Source organism: Chamaea fasciata, unplaced genomic scaffold (genome assembly GCF_029207755.1).
Source record: "Chamaea fasciata isolate MVZ Bird 193981 ecotype frontalis unplaced genomic scaffold, bChaFas1.0.hap1 SCAF_1, whole genome shotgun sequence".
Lineage (NCBI taxonomy): Eukaryota > Metazoa > Chordata > Aves > Passeriformes > Sylviidae > Chamaea > Chamaea fasciata.
In genome coordinates this window covers 43,355,690-43,378,628 of record NW_027094086.1, presented here as the reverse complement: position 1 = coordinate 43,378,628, position 22,939 = coordinate 43,355,690, and the positions used below count along the sequence as shown (strand labels likewise).

The following is a 22,939-nucleotide window of genomic DNA, read 5'->3' as shown; positions in this document are numbered from 1 at the left end:
ATCTCAAAATACTTTGGGAAAAAGTCTGGTCTCTGTTGAATTCAACAACAGTGAAATATTCATGAAGCAAAGCTACCACTGTGAGCCTGCTTGTCACAACTAGCCCACTTCAGAGTGGTTTACCATTTCTTAGGATTCAAGCTGAATCCACTACTTGGCAAGCAACTAAATTTTACAAGTGAACACACCGAATTAGCTAGGAGGTTTCAGTGGATGAACACAGAGTCTGCTGCACCCAAACCAAATGCTCACACTTTTTTGAATTGGAGGAGTCTCAATCAGTAATGAGTGAGCTTTTTACCTTCATCCTAGAGCTGTCAGCTGTCAGAAAGCAACTTATGGTCAGAGTACTTGGTGCAAGCCACGCAGCTCAGCTGTGATTGGAGGAAGAGCTATTATAATTAAAGATGTGTTATCAACCATCCTGCTTTTGACTGGGATACAGTTAAATTTCTTCCATAGCTGGCACAGTGCTGTGGTTGGATTTAGGATGAGAACAATGTTGATAACACACTGGTGTTCTAGTTGTTGCTCTGTAGTGGCCGGGGATCCTTCAGCCTTTAATCCCACCCCACCAGGGAGCAGACTGGGGGGCACAAGAAGCAGGACAGCTGTCCCCAGCAGGCCAGGAGGGGTAACACATACCATATGGCTCCATATATAACCTGAGGGAGGGAAAAGAGGGACACCTGGCCACGACCACTGCTCAGGAACTGACTGGCTGGCAGCCAATTGCACCCTCTTTGTGACGTTTGCCAAATCCTGAAGCTATGACTAAGGTGAATGCTTCTCATTTTTGCAAGGCTTTTCAAAGGTGTTAGTCTGAGATCTGCTCTCTGTTCAACGGGTTCCATTCCTTTTCCCATTCAGGAGTGGCCCGAATAACTTTTATTCACAGTCTGGGACAAGATCTCCATGATTTGTAGGTAGCTGTTTCTGATAGTTCATGAATATAAACTGAGAGAACAAAAGGTGTGCCCTCGCAAAATTAGTCAAGTTTAGTCTTGATTCAGCTAACTTCAGACAAACAGATCTGGGTCTACAGAGTACTTTCAGGGCCTGGTGCTCATCCAGACACCCAACACCCACTGATTTCTGTCATCATATTTTGCCATTCACACTGTATTACCATAACAATGACATCCTCTTATTGGTGGGGAGCAAGAGAAGCCTAATAAAAAGTCAGTATCCTTGTTAGTATTCTCGTTTTCCCCTACAGAAGAAAATAAAAAGGTGTCCTTTTAAAGTGACAAGGATGGGCAGATGGCCTTTTTTAAGCAAAGAAGATCAATTTTCACTGCTTTGCATCCTAAAAATGTACCATCTTAGCACGATGTACAGAGAGACATCTAGTAACCACATTTCTCTCTCAGTTTCTTGGCAGTGGAATTCTCTTTCAAGTTCTAAAATATCAGCCTGAAGTCTCAGTGACACTGACACTGGGACAAGCTGCCATTGGGAGAGTTTTTGAACTACCACTGAAACATCCCCAAGCTGCCCACAATACCTAAGCTATATCATTCCACAGAGATTTTCCAAAAACTCTCAGCCCAAAAAATATAGGGAATGCAGCGCCTAGCCAAAAGGCCACTGGGAATGAGAGGTTCTCTGTAGGAACATACAGAACTTGTATGGCTTGCTGGGCTAACAATGAGGCAAGAGATTGGATCCTCTGGGATGCCATCCAGAATGAACTTAGCAGGCTTGTGGAGTGGATCAGTGTGAACCTCATCATGCTCAATAAGGTCAAGTGCAATGTTCTGCAGCTCAATATCCATATAGACTGGGGAATGGATGGATTGGGACTGGAGAAGGATTTGGGAATACTGGTGGATGAAAAACTGCCAACTACTGGACACAAGCCAACAATGTGTGCTCGCAGGCCAGAAAGACAGACCCATCCTTGCCTGCCTAATGAAAATTGTGGCCTCCTCTGGAGTTCACCACACAAGGAACACATGGATCTGCTGGAGCAGGTCCATAGGAGGGCCACAAAAATGGTCAGAGGGCTGGAACACCCCCCTTATGAGGAAATGCTTAGGGGGTTGGATTTGTTCAGCCTGGAGAAAAGAAGGCTCTGAGGAAGCCAGAGAAGCCTTTTGATACATAAGGACAGAAGGTGATTTTTCACCAAGGTCTGCAGTGACAGGATAAGGGGCAATGAGGGCAATGATTTTAAACTGAGAGGGTAAATTTATATGGACTGTAAGGAAGACTTTTTTACAATGTGAGGCACTGGAACTGGTTACCTAGAGAAGCTGTGGATGCCCCATCTCTGGAAATGTTCAAGGCCAAGTTGGATGGGGCTTTGAAAGTTGTCCCTGCCCATGGAGAGAGGTTGGACTAGATGAGCTTTGAAGGTCCCCCACGACCCAAACCATTATTTGATTATGTGACTCTAGAGGAATGCAAATGATTTAGTGTTTGAACCATTAAACTTTAGTCAGTAACCACGTGGTAGTCTTTTAATTGACCATGATTTCAAGCCCTGTATCATAGTCTGTAAGGCAGCAGAATGATGAGTGGCAGGGAGACTAAATGGGGTATACTGTCTTCTTCCCACCCGAGTCCAAATGAGAGTGGATTTACACCACAGAGATTTCCCCCCAACATCAGAAGAAATCTGGACTCCATATACTGTGAACAAACAGTACTAATAGTAATTTTTTTAAAAGGCGGAATAATATGATTTTAAACTTCAGCACTGAGTCAAATTTTCCAACTCTATGCTAGATATTAAGGATTTATATTAAATCCCTAATTTTATTTCTGTTGTTATTTATAATTTAAATCAATTAATATATGGTTTAATATAGTATAATTAGATTGGACAGAGACATAAAAAAAATAGCCTGTGCCTTTAATTATTAGAGAATGGCACTACGAGTTAGGCATGCCTTGTAGCTTGCAATTTTCAAATATCAGGTGCAGTAAATGAACATTGTTAAGGCTGCCTGCTGGCTAGGGCCCTAAGAGCTTTTCTCAGCTAGAAGCTATTTCTCCAGAGAGCAAATCCTCCCCTTCCTACTACAAAATATGAGAGGAAATAAATAGGTCAGGCTCATGGTGCTAAAGCGCTGTGAGCTGGGAACTGCAAATAAAATTAATTTAAAACAGTTAAACAGAGATATGTTTGAAATATTAATTATACTTATCCCTCCCATTTTTCCAGTTTCTCCTGCTGCTTTTCCTGTTATGAGTACTACACTGTGCTGTGAGTGTGCATAAGAAGAAACAGCACCAAGAACTGATTAGCCACCCTAAAATAACAAAACAGCCCCGCAGGAATAAAGGAAAAATTATCTGATACAAACTTCCAGAGGAGAATTAGGAAAAACTTCAATATAAGTTCTTTTCTAGAAAACCTAGAAAATTCAGTAAAAGTGTTTCTTTTTAATTAGCTACTGTAATTTACCTCCCTGCTGAGTCAAGAAAAGGAAGACAAACCTATCTATGTGCTAGATCCTTTTCCCAGATCTCCTTACACCATAGTTGGCTAAGTATAGCAAATATGCACTCACAAAAAAGTTTTATGTATATATAGTCACAATAATTAGAACTCTTACACTGTGTTTCCAGATATCATTAGAAAAAGGATCAAAAATTTTGCATAGAATATCCAGACTCCGGAAAATTAACTGAATTATGTGGCACAACACAAAGTTTCTATTCACAAAGCAGTTAGTAATTTCACAGCTTTTCCAGCTCTTTGTACTCATTTTTTCAGTGGTGAAAAAGAGATTTAAGCAGGTAATTCGAGTAGAGGTAAAAAAAAAACATTTCTGCACCGTGTGGTACAACATTTGATTTAGTCCTGACAATGGAAAGGGGTCAACAGACCCAGGCATTCACAGGTTGTATGGCCTCAAGCAACTCACTTATCTTTTTGCCTCATATTTTTTAATGATGTAGCATGCCACATGACATCATTCTTGGCCAAAAAGAAGTAGGGGGAATTGGGGTGGGGTACATGTCCTAAGTAGCCACTGCCTGGGGATCAGCTGGGTATTACCTCTCCTGGTGGGAAGTGATGAGGAATTACCTCTGCATCCCTTTCTTTCATTATTCTTCACTTACTCAGCTTGACCCAGTTTCTTTTCCTCACTCTTGCTCTTTGGATTTTTTCCCTGTGCCACTGTGGGGAAGGACTGTGAGGGTGGGGGGAATTACCTGCCAGCTAGGGACAACCCACCACAGCATCAAGCTGTTGTAGGCCATGGTTGTGCATTTAGAAATCCTTGCTATAGGCCTCCCTATTCTTCTGGCCTGCTATATCTAGTACATCTTTGTCTGTTTTACACATTACTCAGAGACAGACTACAAGGCTGTGAACAACTGATCTTGTCCAGCACAGACATTTTATATTCTTACATATTTAATCCAGTAACCACCTGTATTACATTGCTTGATTTCTCCCATTATTTCACAATTGTTTTTTGCATGCTGGTGTTTTGCAGTAGCAGGTGCAGCACAGACTAGATTCTTACTTCAGGATCTATCAAGATCAGCTTTTCTTTGTATAGAAAAACACGTCTTCCTTATGAATGCCTCAGAAGACTTTCAAAGCCAGATTAAAAGGAGCTTCAACAAATTTATGGGGAGTCTTTTAACACAGTGCTAGGCACTTTGAAAAAACGAAATTACTCCCCATTTTCAATGGAGTTTTACCAATAAAACCTACCTCCACCTGCACTGTATTCAGCAGGGACTCAGGATATCCTGTCAGTATAGTATAACTCTGTTTTCCAATTAGTGTTATAGCCACAGTCACATACATGTTCACCTGCTTTCCCTCATTCAGAAAATTTCTTCTCTGTAGAGGATGGGCAGCTTTAGAACTGTGAAATACTTGCTTACCTCTGTAAATTCTTTCTGTAGCTCCTGCTACTCACCATGGCTGGTGTGGCTGGTATGGTGTTGTTATCCTTCAATGACAGGCAGCAAGGTGCCAACCTGGATAAAAACGTTTGACTCCAGATCTCTTTTCGTGTGTTCTGACTCCAGTTTCTCATCAGCCATTGAAAGCAGTAAACCAACCTGATTAGATGATGAGCTAGCCAGGTTGTCCACACTTACAACCAAAAGTTGCATCTAAAGATATTACCCACAGATGTCCATGAAAACTACCCTGGAAATCAGGGAGAGGAGAACGGATGACTGACTTGTCTTCCCAGTATGTGTGTAAGCCTAAAGAGACTCAACACTGAGACCATGGTCACATTTGGTACTTAACTCTGTAGGGAAGGTTATGGACATTGTGACATTTTCTCACCATCCCTCCCAACGCAGCAATCCCTTGAAGATTAGAGATTTGATAGGACCACTCACGATGAAATTCCAGGATGGTTGGGAAGATGTGAGGCTGTCTCAAGAAGGAGCAGCACCTGCCATTCTGCAATGATGAAGTTCTGTTGTGAGACATCTACCAAACTTGAAGCATTAGTTAAATAAAAATATTGGATATAAGGCAGCCTTAAGCAGTCATACACAGTGGATACACCCATGCTGATAGAAACTGGTCTTATCCTAACAGCAATATTTAGGCTGAGGTAATCAGGCCTTTGTTACAAAAGATGTGGATGAGAGAAAAAATAACCCTGAGGTTGTTGCTGGGTGACTGAGCAAGATGTTCCCCCTAGTGCTTTTACTGCCTGAGAAGGTTCAAAGCAGACACCAAGTAGGTGGCTCTGAGACCTGGATTCAAGAGGACAAATTTAGTTGCAATGCTTAGATCTAGATTTGCACACACGAAAACAGACAGAGGTTTATGGTCTCTCCTTCACAGGATGGGTCTGAATTTCAGTACTCTCTTAGAAGAGGAAGTTAAAAATATAAGTGAATCTGTGATTGTTCCAAAGAAGAAATTAATAAACCCAGTACTTAGGGGTGGAAACAGCTCTAGAATAAAAACTCCCATCTGTCTGATGGAATTTGGTATAGGCAAACCACTTGAGGACACAGTAACTGTATCTGTATGAGACTTTAGAGGACATCAATTGCTCCTACAATTGAAGAAGACCCTAAATATTCTGGAGGCAGCACCCAGAAGAAGAGGATGTGTGTAGAAGACATGGAGAACTATCAAAGCAGGCTGGGAATGGAGCTGGATAAAGGGGAAGCTAGTCATGGGCCTTGAAGGTTGTATGGTGACCCCAAATTTTCCTACTTCTCCCTCAAGAGAAGGAGTAATTGAGGGAGAAGAAAGAGGAGTCAGAGGATAGAACGATGAAATAAATTTCTTACCTCCTTGTCCTCTAGATTCTTGTCCTTACCTGGACTTAGCAAAAGAGCTTGAAAAGTTGTGAGGCTGATCAGCTGATGATTCCTGGCTGACAAAGAGTCTCTCGGACAAACTGCTGGTTGCTGCTTAGTTTGCCGTGTGAGGCACACTGCCCTGCACAACAGGACCAAGGAAACTTGAAAACCTAAGTACAGCTGCCACTCTTGTCTCACTCTCGTGGAAGATGTATGCCAGAGCTTTTTTTGGGTGAGGACAACACAGTGACCTGGCACAAGGTACCTGCTTCATCCTCTCCTGGTATGCTTCATCCTCCATTTCTAATAACAGGAGAGAGTATAGATATTTGAAAGTGGAAGAGAGGAAAAAGGCTCATGGGTCGGAAGGGGCTCTTCTGGCGAGAAAAAAGCTGAGGCAACCCCACATCTAGGGCAGAGATGAGCTATAGGCCTTCAGGGGCACAGGGAGATGATGTTAGAAACAAACGCGCCACCCAAGTGATGGGCAACAGCCAGTAAGGATTTGCAACAATATTCTCATATCCAAAAATAGGGGCCTCTAAAAAGACATCCAGTCGTTTACTAAGAACAAATGTAGAGTGGCAAAGTGGTATTCCCTTCTACCAACTTTAAATTATATATGCTAGTTACTCAATCCTACTGGATTTACTCAGTAATATTGAGAAGCGATATTTGAGGGGTTGCATGAATTGGACTGGAAGGCCCTTTTCCCTGTTTAAAGACCATAATAGTTATAGCTTTAAATGATATTAGATTTAAATGTTATAATGTTTCACAATCATGTATTTAAACACAGAAATCTGTTTATTTACCCAAACAAAACAGAGGAAATGATTCCAGCCCTCAGGTTTTGAATTCTCATTTAAATATGTGAACATGAGTCCACAACTTAGAGATGTTTGTGTATCTATGTACCTCCAAAATACTCATATTTCATAGGCTTTTTCACATTAATATTCACCAACAGTATCACAAAAGTTCTTTTTCTTTTACATAACTGTAAGCAACAGTAATTCTAGAAACACTAGAGAAAAAAAAAAGCATAGCAATGTCCACAGTTACAAGAAAAAGTGCACATTACTTGGTCACAATCACAGTCATTACTTGGAAAACTATATGTAACAAGTAGATATAAAATATCACTGATGCCTTAAACTCATTGTCAAAAACGGAATTACATAAAATTTTGTACATGAAATAAGGCAAATTTAGGAATGCACAAGAAACTTGTTATTCAACAAAAGCTAAACAACAGAACAGATAGTACAATAAGCATAAACTAAAGTACCTTTTTCTATATACTTAAAAAGAAGCCTGCCATAGTGCACAAAGAAAACACCATTAATGTGTAATCAATATTATAAAATAAGAAATTGAGGGGTTAGGAAGAGTGGGGAAGGGGAGAGAAGAGTTTTATTATAGTTGCAGCTGCATCCACTTACAGTTTTGTACAGGTTTTAGCTAGGCCTGGGAATTATACAAATTATACCAGAAGTGTCAATGACCTTCCTTGGTTAAGAATTTTGTTTAAATTAAGGAAAAAAAATAAATACACACAAGAGTGCAAATTTTCAGATTGTCACTTGCAACCTCTTAACATTCATCATCTATATCCAATCACAACTAGAGGGACTTGTATAAGACAGCAGCAGTGATCATGGAGTCAGATGAGCTCACCGTAAGAAATCAAATCATCTTTTTTTTTTTCTCAACGATATGTCTTTTTTAAAAAACGCTCAACTCTTTATTAATTGCTAATAAAGCTGCAATATATTACAGAATGGAGTTGAGAATGGCATGAATGCAGGAAATGCACACTTCCTTCGGAAGGTTTTCCATAGATGACAATTTACAGTACACAGGGGAGGAAATTATCCAGCATCAAGAGTTACTCATTGTAGAAAGGATATGAAGTTGGGGAGTAGGGCACAGCCAGGGATCCAAGAGAGGAAGGGGGGACTTAAAATAGCTCCTCAAAACATTTTCAGGACCAGTGAAAAAGTTTACCAAAGTAAAAATGAAAAATCTTGAATGAAAACAAAAATCTTTTGTTTCGTTTTTTTATAAAAATTACATTTTTTTAAAATACAAGATCCTTTTAATTGCAATTGTGCCCTGTAGCAACAGGACATTTGGCAATGTTTTGCCATATACTGCAGCTTTAAGTCCAATGAGTCAGTATCACATTCCACTAATATTGCACTTGGATCTTGAACCACTTGTTTTAAAAAACCATCACAGCATCTTCTGTTTCCTCCACTTGTTAGAATGAGTTAATTTCTAGCCACTTTTTCGATATTAATGCTGACACACTAAAACAAAAGCAATAGGCTGGACACAGTAAAGTACCTCGGAAATACCAGAGGTCGAAGTTCACTTGAAGCACCTTAACACATCACTTTATGGATCAAGAACAGTGTGGCATTATGGTAATTAACTCTCCTAAAAGACTGTGCAGTAACTGAAGTGTGTGCTCTGGGAAATCAAAATGTCATTAGTGGAAATTCTGAGATAAGACCAGGCCGGTGTGAAGGTCACATGACTCAGTTCTGCTGCAAAATAAGGTTTTCCAGTTCATCTGCAGAGCGCAGTAAAAACGCGGCTGATTCTCGGTACCCTGCCACAAGCTGCCTCACTGCATTTATTTCAGTCGGACTCAGCTGCGGTCTGGAGCTGGAACTGCTGGAGGATCCAGAGCTGGTTGCTAACTGCCTCTTCATACTGAGATCTGTTGGACCTGCAGACAGCAAAGAGAAAGAAAAGAAGCTTCAGATCTGCTGCCAGAGACATTTCACAGGTTTGTAGATACAAATGCAGAGTAGTAGGACCTGCTCTCAGCTGCAAGCAGCAAAAAAAAGAAATAACTGCTCTGTTACTGGTTGCCTTGACAGAAACCACAGCAATTTATATTTATGTATCACAGACCCCACTTACAGAACATGGGGGGCAAGTCCACTGCCAGCAGAAAATTATCCTCCAGGGGCATATTCCAACAGTGTGAGCCACTTGCACCCTAAACCCTGCTCTAGGATCTGATGATGATGATCAGGCAGAAGGCTCATCTCCTGCGCCTCCCCCCAGCTCCAGCTGCTATCATAGACTTCATAGCAATATGCACACTTGCAATTTTTATCACAGAAAATCCAACTTATGTTCTCTAGACAGCTATTTTCACATTTTATGCTTCAATCAGCATGTGGCCAGATTGAATCCCTTGCAGACGTAGATAAATGGTCATCCACATGACTTGCCTGACGCTCTCTGATCACTTACATAAATAGCTGCTCATGAATGAGATTAGGCTGCTGACAATCTGGCTCCCACAGTGAGGAGCACACTATCGTCTGTGAGGGCTGCATACAGCTGGCAACACATTGCAAGGATCTTGTAAGGCCAGAACACTGACGAGAGATTCTGCAGCAATCACCATGCTGTTGTATTGGCAGCTCACAGCAATATGCTTAGCACTTTTCTTCAAAAACTATTCTCAAGACCAGGAATACTTCATATAGAAGACAGCATTCCTGAGGGCAGTCTGCAGGTTACTGTGATTGGCAAAACATCTGCCACCATGAACTTCAGCTTTGCGTGGAATTTTGCTGGCTGTTTGATCAGTTATTAACCAGCTAAGACACACAGTGGGTAAACAAAGTGTCATTTCCACTTAACTCTTTTTTTTTTATTCCTGGAGTGTAAATTTGGACAGGTAGAATTGGACTGAGGACTTCTTTGAATACATGTGGAAGGATATAGACAGCAACTATACCTATTAAACAATATGTTTTTTTGCAAATCTGGGTAATACTGCTCTCTCATTTTGGCAGTGTAGCAAATCTAGACTTCTAGCAGGCAGAAGATCAGACTAGCCTGAGCCTAATCTTAACAATCTCCTGGAAATTGGGATCAAGCTATCCAAAGCAATGTATCTTGCTTTCCTTCAAGAAAAATGTCTTCAATTTGATCAGGAAAATATATGTCAATGCCAAGGTTTTCCAGCAAAGACTGGAATAATTTTAAAATCTAGCATATTCAACCATAGAACACAGAACACACTAATTCATACTCTGGGAGGTTCTCCTAAATAACCCCACAAAATTTATAAGATTCAAAAACACAGATTTGCAATTGTAAGCACTAATGGAAGGGGATGTCTGATTTCCAGAAGCTGAAGATCTGGTCATAAACCTTAATTAATTTCCCTTCTTATATGGCTGTGCAGAGGTACAGGTGAGACCATTAAACAAATGTGGAGATTGGCATGTCCCCACAAAAACTGAAGTTAACAAAAAAGCTCCCCTTGAGTGAATAAAAGCAGAGTTGTTACTATGAAAAGAAACCGCTCATACAGAAAGGGTCCTATTAGATCTGATTTCCTACTACACAACTAGAATGAGCAGCACTTAGCCTTACAACTTGTATTATCTGGTTTTACACTGGTATAAATGAACTGACTTTTAAATGACTTCCAGTGTACAAAGGATAAATTAAGCACAATTAGCTCAGTGAATTTGTTTCGGTGTGACCTCACACTGCAGGAAAATGATGACTGTAAAGAAGCTCAGAGGATATTTTTTAATAAAATCTTAACCCAGCACAGGGAAGAATGGTATACCAATCATAATGGAAGTTGGGCTGAATGGTTATAGGAAGCCATTAAAGACTTCTACATTTATTGAGGCAGTAGTCAAAAAGCTGCCACTGACATATCGAGGGCATTGTGCTCCATACAAACCTACTTTAACTTTTATGTTCTTTCCTTGACTTTCAGTCATGTCACTGCCAAAAACATTCACACACACACACACACACTCAATACCTGGTAGAACAGAGGTTCTGCAGCACTGCACATCATTTTATGAAATGTAACTGAAGGGCTTTTCTCATTGGTAAGCCAGATTTTAAGTGACAGAATGGGATATCAGTTTTTGACACTCATAAATAAAATATACATGGAAATGTGCTTGGTCATACCTCTCAGGTTTCCCTTAGACAAACTGAAGGTGCAACTGCTCTGAAAGGAAAACTAGGAGGAGAGCAGATGTCCATCATGCACAAATCAGTGTAAGTCCTCACAAGTCTAAAGGGTCACAGTATTTACATAGTATGAAGATCTGGCTGGCTCTGTATTTCTAGATGTCTGGATTAACTTTCACAAAGAAAGTTCTTTAATTCTTCAGAATATTTATCTTTGCATCCTGAAGGTACTGGAAAAAGCCAGATGGCAGTCAGCATTCATTCACAAGGGACAATCACAACACAAAAATCCTCTTGGTCTGGGAGATTTCTGTTGTGTCAGAGCTCTTGTGTACAAAGAAAATAAGATACCTCAAATTTTAACATGCCCAGCTTCTTCAAACTACTTGGTGGGTTGTTTTCGTTTTTTTTTTTTAATTTCCATTTACTAGGAAAATGGGATTTTACTTCACTCTCCAGCTCCTGCCTTGTACTTAACAACTCACAGTGCTGTCCTTCCCCCTCAAAGAAAACCCCCCTAAGGAAAAAAAAAAAAAGGAATATACACACAGAGAAAAGTTTCAGAGCCATGATTTTGGGACAGTGAGAACACCCACACCTTTTCAGGAAGGCAAGCTGACAGAGAACTGAACAGAAAAAAAAAAAGCCATGCTTCATGTGAAGATAACGATTTTAGCTCTTTTAATTAAGTTATGTGACCCCTCACCTCTAAAGCTTACCTATGATAGCCCAAGCTTGATAACTGGGAGAACACCTCACTCAGACATTTGTCCCAGGATGTGTCATATTGGTCTCAGCTTTTAATAGCTATGATAGACACTCACTGGCAGTAACAGAGATTCTCAAAGGTTGGACAGGTAGCTAAATACTGAAATACTATAACTTATTTGTAGCTTCATCAGTCATACCTGGCCATTTAAAAACTAAGGAATAAGTGCAACCTATAAGTGCATTCTTGTACTGTAGATTTTTCCCGTGTAATTTTATGCAAATCAGCTATTGAAACATGTTAACCTAACACCTTACTCATACCTACCATATCTCTTTGATCAGAAAAATAAATCATAGCTATTCTGAAGGCTTAAAATAGCTGGTTAAGGACACTTCATGTACATCTATCTCCAGAAGCCTTCACTACAGATTGCTAAATCCAGAAAAAGCTGAAAAGCTTCACCATCATGTCTTTTAATAACTATCTTTACTATTTCTTTAGTGTATTTAACATTATTTATTAGGCTGCCAGTCCTCACAGGAACAAGAAAGTGTATACTTGCAAAAAGGGAAAACTGAATATTTTTGCAATGAATTTTGCAGTGTCAGGTTCCTCCAAGATGTTACTGCACATTTTAGCATACTGCCTCCTATTCTGGAGTACTTCAGGACTATTAAAAATCTTGATTGAAAACATTATCGGGTTCCACAATGTCTGTTGAGCAAGCAAAGATTAAGCATATATCACAGAGATTAAGACAGGAGAGTTATTTCCATTTTTTTCTTTCTCTCAGTGCATATTGCCATAACACAAAATTGTCACCTTCCACGTTTTTCTAACAGCACAACATTCTCACAAGCAGTGGATTAAACAAATTGCTGAGACAGACCCTTCCTTTTATACTATTTCAGAAGACTAAAGTAGTGTTCCTCTACCTCTTGTTTAGGCCACCTGATCGACACTTTAACACGGGAATATTTTTGATTTACTATCTCTGTCTAGTTACACTGACCTAATTTCTCCTATGAGGTGCAATTGTCCTTTATGGAACCACATCAGGCTCAATATGAAAACTCTAAAAACCCACGCTTCATGTGCTAGACAAACATTTATCAAATTAGCTGCTAGAAATGTCTGCCACTAAATACACTGTGGAAAAAATGGCTTTTTCTGTAAATTACAAGACTTTATTGGAACTAGTTATTGCCTCATGCACTACTCATTACCAACATGATTTATAACAAATTCCAAAATATGGGTCAGATGTAGATGTGCTGATCCTGATTGCTTAGACACTATCAACTGTCTCAGCAAAATTCCCTTAAGAATTGTATGTTGTCACTGGGTAGCTACCAATCTTATAATTAACAACTACTGAAAGAATAATAAATGTGTCAGTGACTCTCAAAATGGTTATCACTATTGTAGATAACAATGTATAATAAAAATAATTTTCAAAACCTTTATGTGCTTAAGCATGTTCATTAGTAGCTACATGTTCATTAGTAGTTAGGCAACTTTTTTCATCAGTGATAATGCAAAAAGCAGTGACACTTATTTAGAGAAAAATACATTTGCCCATGCTTTGAAATCTCTTGTGTGTATCTTTTCTATTGCACCTGTTCTTCTCTCCCATTTTTTTCCCCATGAGTGGCTTTAGACAAGAGGTTGGACTACATTCTCATATACTCTAATAAAACTAAATAGAAAAAAAAACCTATCAAAGTATGCTACCTTTTCTTCTGAATCAGATGAATTTGTTATAATAAGAATGCTTTATTGTGATATTATGTATCTGTCAATGTTTCTTTTCCTCCTGCCTTCAAACATAGGGCAGATGTGCTTAAAATTATTGTTTCAAGTGCCAGGAGAAATCAAAAAAAAAAAAAAAAGGGGACTGATAAATTGGACCTTTTAAGCTTCTTTCTCCCTTCTACACCTCTCCCTCTGGAAGACACATCTGCTACTTTAGACAGCAGGCAAAAAATGCTGTCTTGCCTGAGGAAAGTGATAGGAAAAACACAGAAATGCCAACAGCCATCATTCATTTTCAGTGATCAGGAAACACAGTGGTCTGTGATTAAATGATTATGTGAGATCCTCCCAATCCACCACAGGAGATTAATTATGAGGCGTATACTGTGTTGCCTTTACAGTTGTCACCTCAGCTTTGCACAGAGGTAGGAAAGCAGGATACTGCCCAGCACATCCACACACATTCCATTTCCATCCCTGCAGTGGGAATGGAGTAGTACTTGCCAGTGCCACATATCTGACAATTTGACAAGGATGAGAAAGGAGGAGAAATGTGGGGGAGGTCTTAACAGAAAATTCAGCCAGCATTTTCCAAGCAAGAAATCCCCCTTTGCCAAAATATAGGTCAAACCATTTAACTTCTCCCAACACCACCTTTTTGGGTTTTTAAATGGGATTAAACATACTGTTCCAGGTTCCTAACTCTATCACTCTTGGTCTGTTTCTTCATGCTCCAGGCTCTGTGCTAGAGACAAACTGTGTTCTCTTTTCCCTCTCTCAATTTTGATGTCATCAGGGTAGCACTGAGAACACAAAAGACTGTGCAAGAGTAGACGTATAAAGAAGACCTGGAGAGAGGAACCACGGAAAAACCCCCATTCAACCCCTACATCCTGGCTAGCCAATCTGTGAGTAACCCACTCAGCACCTAAAAAACTAGCTACATATTGGATATTTTCATCTATCTTTCTTTTCCCCCTAGTTTGTCACCAAGAATATCACCAAGTTTATCACCATTATTAATCATGCCAAGATTTTACAGAAGGTTACAACTTGACCAAATTTTTGGAAGGGGAAAGGAGGCACCTTCCCTGCTGTCCCATGAACAAGTGGACAAGAGTGCTCAGGACTTCTTTTCCTGCCATAGATCAGCACGGTCATGCTGATCCTTGGAAGCCAGCAGCACCTGCTCTGGGAGATTCCCCCAGGTGCTCCGTTGTCTTCAGCAGGGCTGCACTATCTGGAGGACCAGGATGCAGAAGGACCAGGATCAGGAAGGCTAAATGGCACATGGGTAAGAAATCCAGGGTCAGGATTTGCCATGGTGTGAACATAATGGGATTCAGTTGAAGAACTCACCTGAGCTGGAAGGGGACTGGACGTTCGTGGTGCCTGGGATGCAGTGCTGAGTTGTGGCTGTGGTAGAGGTAGGCTGCAGATCTGTGAAGAGAAATGGAGACACAACATTTCGTCTTACTGTGACACGAGGGCATATCCTATATGGCCAGCTCAACACTGAGTCTGAAACACCCTCCTTTTATACACACAACAGGAACTGCCTGACATTTCTGGCTAGAAAACCAGACAATGAAGAAGAAACAGTCCCAAATCACCACTAGGCAACCCAGCTATGGCAGCAGAAACACATTCCACCGCTCTTAGAGAAAATGGACTTCAGGAAATGAAGCAGCTGTGAAGACCATGACTCCAAGGAGCCCAATACGACTTCAGAGAGTGCTGACAGTCATCAGCAGAGGGCAGACAGCAACTTACTGGACTGAAATACATGGGGAGACAAGCCAATCCCACTCCCCCAGGAGATGCTCAGGCTACATGCAGGGACTTCAACAGTTCCTGGTGGTATCAAAAAACTTTGCTCCCAACATTATCTCCTGTCCTCACGATCCTGCCCTCAAGCTGGACATTTTTCTGAGCTCAGTCCAGGAATGGTAGAGGGGGAACAGCTGAAGCTTTTGTGAGGCTAAGAGTTGGCAGGCAAATTTGTTTACATTCACTGAGCTATTGCACCTTGGAGGTTCTCCATTCAGTTCTGTAACAGGAGCTGCATTAGCCTTTAAAAAAGAGAACTGTGGAAATCCACCCTTCTCATGAATAGCTCTCCTTTACCATTGAAACAAATCAAACAATAAGACCAAAGGCTTCTCCCCAGCCCATGGACAGGCTGACAGAGACTCTGTCAACCCACAGATTGCTTGGTGAATGTTTCCAGCCAAGCTGGATTGGCCTAAAAAGTTTAAAACGAGGGGAAAAAGACATCTTCGTGCTGTAAGACCAAGCCTTTTCCTTCTATGCTTTTTTGCCAGCTCCTAATAAAGGAGGGGTCATTGCACAAGCTGCTACATTCTGTTTGCTCATATTGCGCAGTTTCATGAAGGCTTGCCCCATGCAGTTGTGTGAGGAGCTAATTATGGCTCTGTAATTAGCCATGTGGAAGGACAAACCTCCCCATGCAAAGGGAAGCACTGCAACAGCAGGCAGAGAGAGGTCCCTGAGCCAGAGTCACCAAACAGTTGGGCTAACAGATAGCTAAGTCTGTAAGGTCAGAGTAGGGAAGAACTTTATATGGAGGAAATAGCCAAATTAAATGAGTCATAGAATACAAAATACATACATCAGCTGGACTACTAGACAGAGAATTAATTGGACATTAATTATTATATTACTGTGGGGAAGGTCCAGAAATAGGTAATCGAGCAGTGAGTTTTAGATAGCTATTGCAGCTATTGCAACTTCTTTTTTTTCTGTTTTAGCAAATAGAAAAAAAACAGACCATATTTGTTTATACACACATTCTGACTAAGGTTGTATTTGTTTTTACACCAGGAGAACATCTGTAAACATGACAAGAACACTTGATAGGTTACTATGTTGAAAATGAATTGCATTTTTAAATTACTTCTTTGCTTCTGAAAACAATTCACAAGTAAATATCCTGTTGTCCAGAGAAGGACCTCATTAACCATTTTAACAGCCTTCCATATGTTTGGAACAAGAGTCCTTGAAACAGTGTAATGACTGCAAACAAGGGTCCTGTGAGGTCTGTCAGGAGGGCAATGGTTGCCCCTGTCAGCTGCAACTCCAGCCACTCCTCTTGTCTATCAATACACACATCAGAGAGGACTGACAGATCTCACTGGCCTCCAAGTCCTCCGACTTCTCCTGCAGGGAAACCAGCTACCAGAGCCAGAGCAATTTACCCTTAATATCCGAGAGATAATTAGGTTGGCTCCTGGTTTTGTGTCAATGAGACTAAAGAATGGATGGAGCTGCCTTTCCACAACTTTCCTAACGACCTTCCTGAAATGGCAAGTGGACCACAAATCACCAACCTAACTAGACTGTCAGCCTCAACAACTGGTTTCCAAGTTCTGGCACACAAAGACTTTTGGTTCCCAGAGTTTATGTACTTTGGTTTGTGTAGGATCCCTGCGGAGAAGATGGACACCTTTGCACAACCTTCCAACCGCGCACATCCATGTGGGAGGAGTGCAATGGCTTACTGGTCTTTCAAAGTAAAAGGACATACAGGAAAAAATTGTCCTGTGCAAGTAGGGAAAGGCAAGGAAGAAGAAATGTTTGAGCATATGTCTGTACACAAACCTGTCTTGAGCTTTAGTTGTGAAAAAAACACTGGAGACCTCTGTGTTAAAGGCACAAAGAAGATGTGCCTTCTAATCAGAAGGCAAGACAAATTGATGGCATTTAATTCATACATCATTTTTTAAAATTGCATGCTGAAGTGACATAGAAACCTTTTGCTTAAACCCCACAGTTCACTGCAAAATGGGAGTTATGAAAATGTATTCTATTACAAGAAGTTTAAAGGGAAAAACAAGTACACAAAACAGTTGTGATTCCTCACAGTTTAAGATTATATAAACCAGGACAATATTGATGGCTTATGCTGACAAATAACACATGGGGAGATTAATCCTACTCTTAGTTGGGTAAAAGGGCAAATGCCAACTGTTTTCAGTGGGAACTGGTTTAGAAACTCTCTGGACATAATGTAAAAGACAATTTTAGAGTTCTTGTGTATTTTCACAAAAAAACCACCCAGATTACCACAACTTGTCTTACTATTATGAAAATATTTGATCAGAGAACATATTCAGTGCCTCAGATGTGCTCTTCATGTGTATGGAAACAATTGTAATCATCATTCACTCTGAGTCAAAGACTTTTGACACCTAAAATATTATCTATTAAAAGACTTTTAAAAAATTTAGCACCTATCATCCACAGACCTTTGTGAATTTTGCAGGCAGGGGGTGAGGAAGAGGATGTGACTGAAGGTCCCCAGCACACCACATTCCAATAAATCCTTGCAGGCTGCAGCGCTGACAGCATTTTTTAAATTGTTGAGCATGGCGAATGTAGATGCTGTAGCTGAGCAATTATCATCTAGCCTAAGTCAGCCCCTCTACCTGAACTGGCACTCTTGTCAGCCAGAGAGGGGTCAGCCAGGGCAAAACCTCAGGGATTTCTCCATCCTCTGAGACATTTCTTTAAATACAGTCCTGTGAGTCAGTAAAACCTCAGGCTTCCAGAGTAACTGTACTTCTCTGACAGACAGACAATACCCTTTTTATCAGAAGGGTATGGCTCTGCATTTGTACAAAATCAAAATGAGGGATAATTTCAAACAAATACTACAATTTGCTTCCTTATTTTTTGTCACAAAAGCATGCCAATGTAAGAAGAAAGAAGTGTGGTCTAAATAAATGACACCACTTGTTTTTTTCAGAGGGATATACGGTCTCATGGTGACACATATTTACCTTATCATTTCTAGTGTAGGGTATAAATGAATATGCTGATTTCTCATTTAATACTTGGTACGCCAGATCCTTATCTGCAGTAAATTAAAGTGACAAATCTATGTCAATTCATTTGTGTTACACACCATGGAGTTGAGTGCTTTGAAACTTGAGCCAAAAATATATTAACGGCCTCATTTTGTGATCAGGGCAGGAGAGGACAGAAATGACAAGGTCCTATAAAGTTATGCAATCTGACTGAAGATCTAACCTGGCATTTTTTTACTCCACTTTGTTGGAGGCTTATGGTTCAGTCTTGCCCTACTGTGTATTAGTCCCTTGAAACTGGAAAGAGACTAGCATGCAGGGAGCAAGTATTTTGCTCAGTAGTAGCTGTTTGCAGGATTGTGCTCCTGCTCATTATGTGATAATAGCCTATGGATATTGAGCCCCATGGACTAGCTTTCTGTACGGCAGGGGAATTTATACATTGGCACATATACACACAGGCACAATTTGTAAGGAAACTCACCACTGCTAGAAGCATCATTGAGATTTAGCAGCCCACCTCCAAGCCCTCTGTAACTATGGTAACTGTAGGTCCCATTGCCGTTGATGTACAACACCTCCTGCGTGCTGGAAACAGCTGATGTTGAGTAAGTGACCTGGGCTGGCTCCTGTTTGCATTGCTTGTCAGCTGGAGCAGCCTCATCCTGCAAAAACGAAAAAAAAAAAACAAAAACGAAAAAAAAAAAACGAAAAAAAAAACCCCAAAAAAAAGAGAAAAGGTTTGGAATTATGGTTACATTTCACCTTGCATGTGAAGGTCTTTCCCATTGTTAAAATTCTGCATCTATTGCTTTCACAAAAGTATAATGCATGTTAAACAAGGACAGATATGTTTCTGATTGACCAAATATCTGCATAAAAGAAATAAAGGAAATAAGCAAGAATACAGGTTTCCTAAAAATCTGAGAATATTCATTTTGTGCTCCACAAACCAACCATACTGTTCCTCAAAGGAGAACATGTACACTCTCACAATGAAGAGCTCACTTCAAATTTGAAATCTTCAAATCCCAACTCTGTCCAGAAAAAGTGGGAAGGGATTGGAAATAGCCATTTCCTGAGTACTGGGGTGACTCTTACAAGTCAGAGAATCATGTATTTCTTGGTAAGATAAACCAATACAGAATGCACCATCCACTTATTTTGATGTATTAGTCTCAGAAATGACAGAAGGAATAGAGGAATGGAATAAAATTGCATTTCTGTGTTTGGAGAAGTCTGAGTGAGTGTCCTTCCACACGAAGTCCGTAAAGTAGGGATGCCACGACAAAAGTGACTCGAATACTGTTATCTGTGTTAGAGCAGTGTCTGTTTGTACACCAGGAGTTTTCCCCAACCCTTCCTGTTTGCCTCTGATGATTGCATAATACTTAACAGAATTTAGCACAACAGCCATTCAATTGACCCTGAAAGGAGATGTTTCAGGTGAAAGTGTATTTTTCCCCATTTGTACTTACTGCATCTACTGGTTGTAGTACCTCACCTCCACTCATGATCACAGGATGCCACAGTAGCAACCTTATTAATGATGCACGTGAAATAAAGAAAAGCATTAAGAGAAGATTTAATGCATTTTAGTAGCCAGAAACAAGAAAAACTATCAGTGTGTGAGTGCTCACGCTGCCACAGGGACCTCAGTAACAAAAAATCTGATTTAGTCTGTATGTATTTGAACATTTTCTTAGTTTCTTGACTTTTTTTATGGGTTTGATTTTACACTCTCATCTGATGAAAACATATTTCAGTGTTTTCAAATAAAATGGATCTATGGAAGTTTTGTTTTAAGGGGACCTTTTCAGAGTAGGCAACTGCAAAAAAAATCTGCCAGAATTACCACCTCTTTGTGTAAGATTTTTGTCTATTTTATGCATCTCTCCTCTGCACAACCCCTTTATGGTTCATAAATATACCAAACTTACTAAGAATTCTATAAAATATCAGAAAACTTTTTTACACTTTTTACTTAGAGAGATCAAATAGTTCAAATAGTGTCCAATCTCTGTGTTGAAGTAAAAAAGGTTGTGAATCCTCTATGCATTATGAGCAGTTGTTGGTTCCACTTCTCAAAAAGACACTATTGACTTTTCTAAGATGGAGACATTCCTGTCTTGCAGGTATTTATTGGTGAAAGAGACTCTCACCTGAAGCACGACTGAGATAATTCAGGAGAAGGGATAAATACTATTAACAGAAGTTTTAATATTTAACACAGAACATTGAACCATCAGACAATTCCATAAACAATAAGAATGGGGCATCTTGGGCAGTACTGTGAGCTAAGAAGAAACTTTACGTTTTTTAGAGATTTGGCCAAAGTGGTCTCCTAAGCATTTTCTTAAGTAATAATAATCTTTAAAAAATGGCCAGAATTGCAACATATTTTTGCCAGCAATTCAAATTTAATATCATTTACTTTTTATCTCCAAAGGTCACTGATGTCTCTTATGAGAGAAAATATATTATTTTCTCAGAGAATATTCATAGAAAGGTAATCACATAATTCACAGTAAGGTTCTATCTTGGCAACATAGCTTAACTCATCGTCCAAAATTTTAACACTCTCAAGACTCAGATGTTCTGCCTCCTTATGTCTAAAACTAAACGATACTTCCTGCCATAGACTCACTCAGAGCCTCATTTTCTTCACAGAGCTCAATAGCAGAACTTCTGCAAAACTATCGAGGACTATCAAGGGGCACAGTGCAAACAGGACTAACTCCTCCAGCTGAGCAGTGTCTCAGGATTGGTCTCCTTATCCTCACTGTCTGGAACCCACAGATTTGCTGTCCCTGAATTTACATGTCCTCTAGTCAGGGCACTGAAGCCCTAACTGGAAGCCTCTTGCAGAGCAGATGCACTGAGCTCCTGGCAAAGCCCAGAAGGCAGAGCCTGGCTGGAGGATGAGGCACGGGTGCTTGGTGCACCTTGGTGCACACCAGCCCACGTGTTCCAGAGCACATGGCCAAGAAGTGGGAGACCAGAGCTCTGGTCACTTGCTGCAGTACACAGTGAAGAGGCGGAGGAATTGGGATGCAGGGTCTCTGCTGGCTGTGGTGAGGAGGGGACCTGAACTCAGAACTGCCATCTCCTAGCAACCAAGCTCCAAGCAAAACTGCGGTGGGAGTTGTCGCTGAAGCTGTGCCACTGTGCGGGGAGGAATGCACAATTCACAGAGCTGCAGAGATAGCACAGGAAAAGGGAGCATGACTCAGTTCCGTCTCAGAAGTGCTGCCCGGGGAGCTCCCTTCCAGGTACTCCCTAACACAAAATCCACAGGCGGCTTTGAGGTCAGAAAGCCAAGGTTGGAGCTGTGCTACCGAGGGGGGATCTTCGTACAGAACTAATCACAGCCCTGCAAAACACTGTGATGCGCCATGGGATGGGGCTTGAGGTGGAGTCTGGGCACTCCAGTGGGGAAGGCATTCTCAGGGAGGCTAAAGGAGTTGAGGATGATGCTGAGACCAGGACTCCTGGTTCTGCACATGAACCCTAATCTCTTGGCCACTATGCAAAAGGAGGCTTCCTCTAAATATTACACATCTCTTTAAGGAGGACACCGATCACCTGTCCCTAAATGATTAATAAGTTGCCATACATTTCAGACTTTAAATCTGATCCTTAGTTAAGTGTTTACCTCAGTCTTCATGATAACAACACGGAGAAATAGGGCAGGAGTTTTGTCAAGCTTTTTCTGAGCAGGCTCAGGCATCAGCCCTAGTGGTAGGATTTTGAACCCTCAGCCTGGTCCCAGGGGTCAGGGGTTGCCTCCCACACATTCCCCTGGGATTTAAGCATTTTTTTGGAAATGCTTTGTACTACAAAAGACAAAGTTGTGCCATTTTTCCTTGCAGCCATACCAAGGTTAAAGAAGTCAATCTCTCTTTTTCTTGGGGATGGAAAATATGAATATCATATTTACTTTCGTATACCTGAGATTCATTCTTCATAGATTCATTCTCTTCATTCTTTTCAATGAAATGTCTTTGATTTTAAAGTAATGTAGAAATTAAATGTACTGTTGTTCCACTGAGAACTGAGATCTTTGAAATATTCTGTGTTAGTTATTCAGCACCTCCTGTTTCTCCCTAAATAAGGTTTACATTGAAAAGGCTTATTTATTTAAAATTTTATTTAAAAAATCTTTTTATTTCAAGACAATCATTAGCAATTAACTAACCATTTTGTGACATGTTTGACCTAACTACCTGGAACATACACTGTTGTCATCATAAAAATGTACTAAACTTTTGAAGTATTAACTAAGCATTTTTAAACTGTTTATAGCTTACCTTTAATAAGAAGTATACCAACGTGCAGATAAAACATTTGTTCATCTAGAATCTGACTCATACTATCTTAATTTAGTATATGCCAAAGGAAATAAATCATC

General features: G+C 40.3%; 1 protein-coding gene across 4 annotated transcripts in view; it reads right to left on the bottom strand.

Annotated features, from left to right (window-relative positions):
* Positions 1-7,043: 7,043 nt before the first annotated feature.
* NOL4 (nucleolar protein 4) overlaps positions 7,044-22,939 on the bottom strand; it is a 190,175-nt gene continuing 174,279 nt past the window's right edge. For all 4 annotated transcript variants that reach the window (XM_066181863.1, XM_066181880.1, XM_066181872.1 and 1 more), the window contains 3 exons: positions 19,013-19,193; positions 15,059-15,139; positions 7,044-8,995 (listed from right to left, as the gene is read on the bottom strand). In XM_066181863.1, the coding sequence (XP_066037960.1) occupies positions 8,802-8,995; positions 15,059-15,139; positions 19,013-19,193 (456 nt within the window). In that variant the 3' untranslated portion in view covers positions 7,044-8,801. The remainder of the gene's footprint in view (positions 8,996-15,058; positions 15,140-19,012; positions 19,194-22,939) is intronic.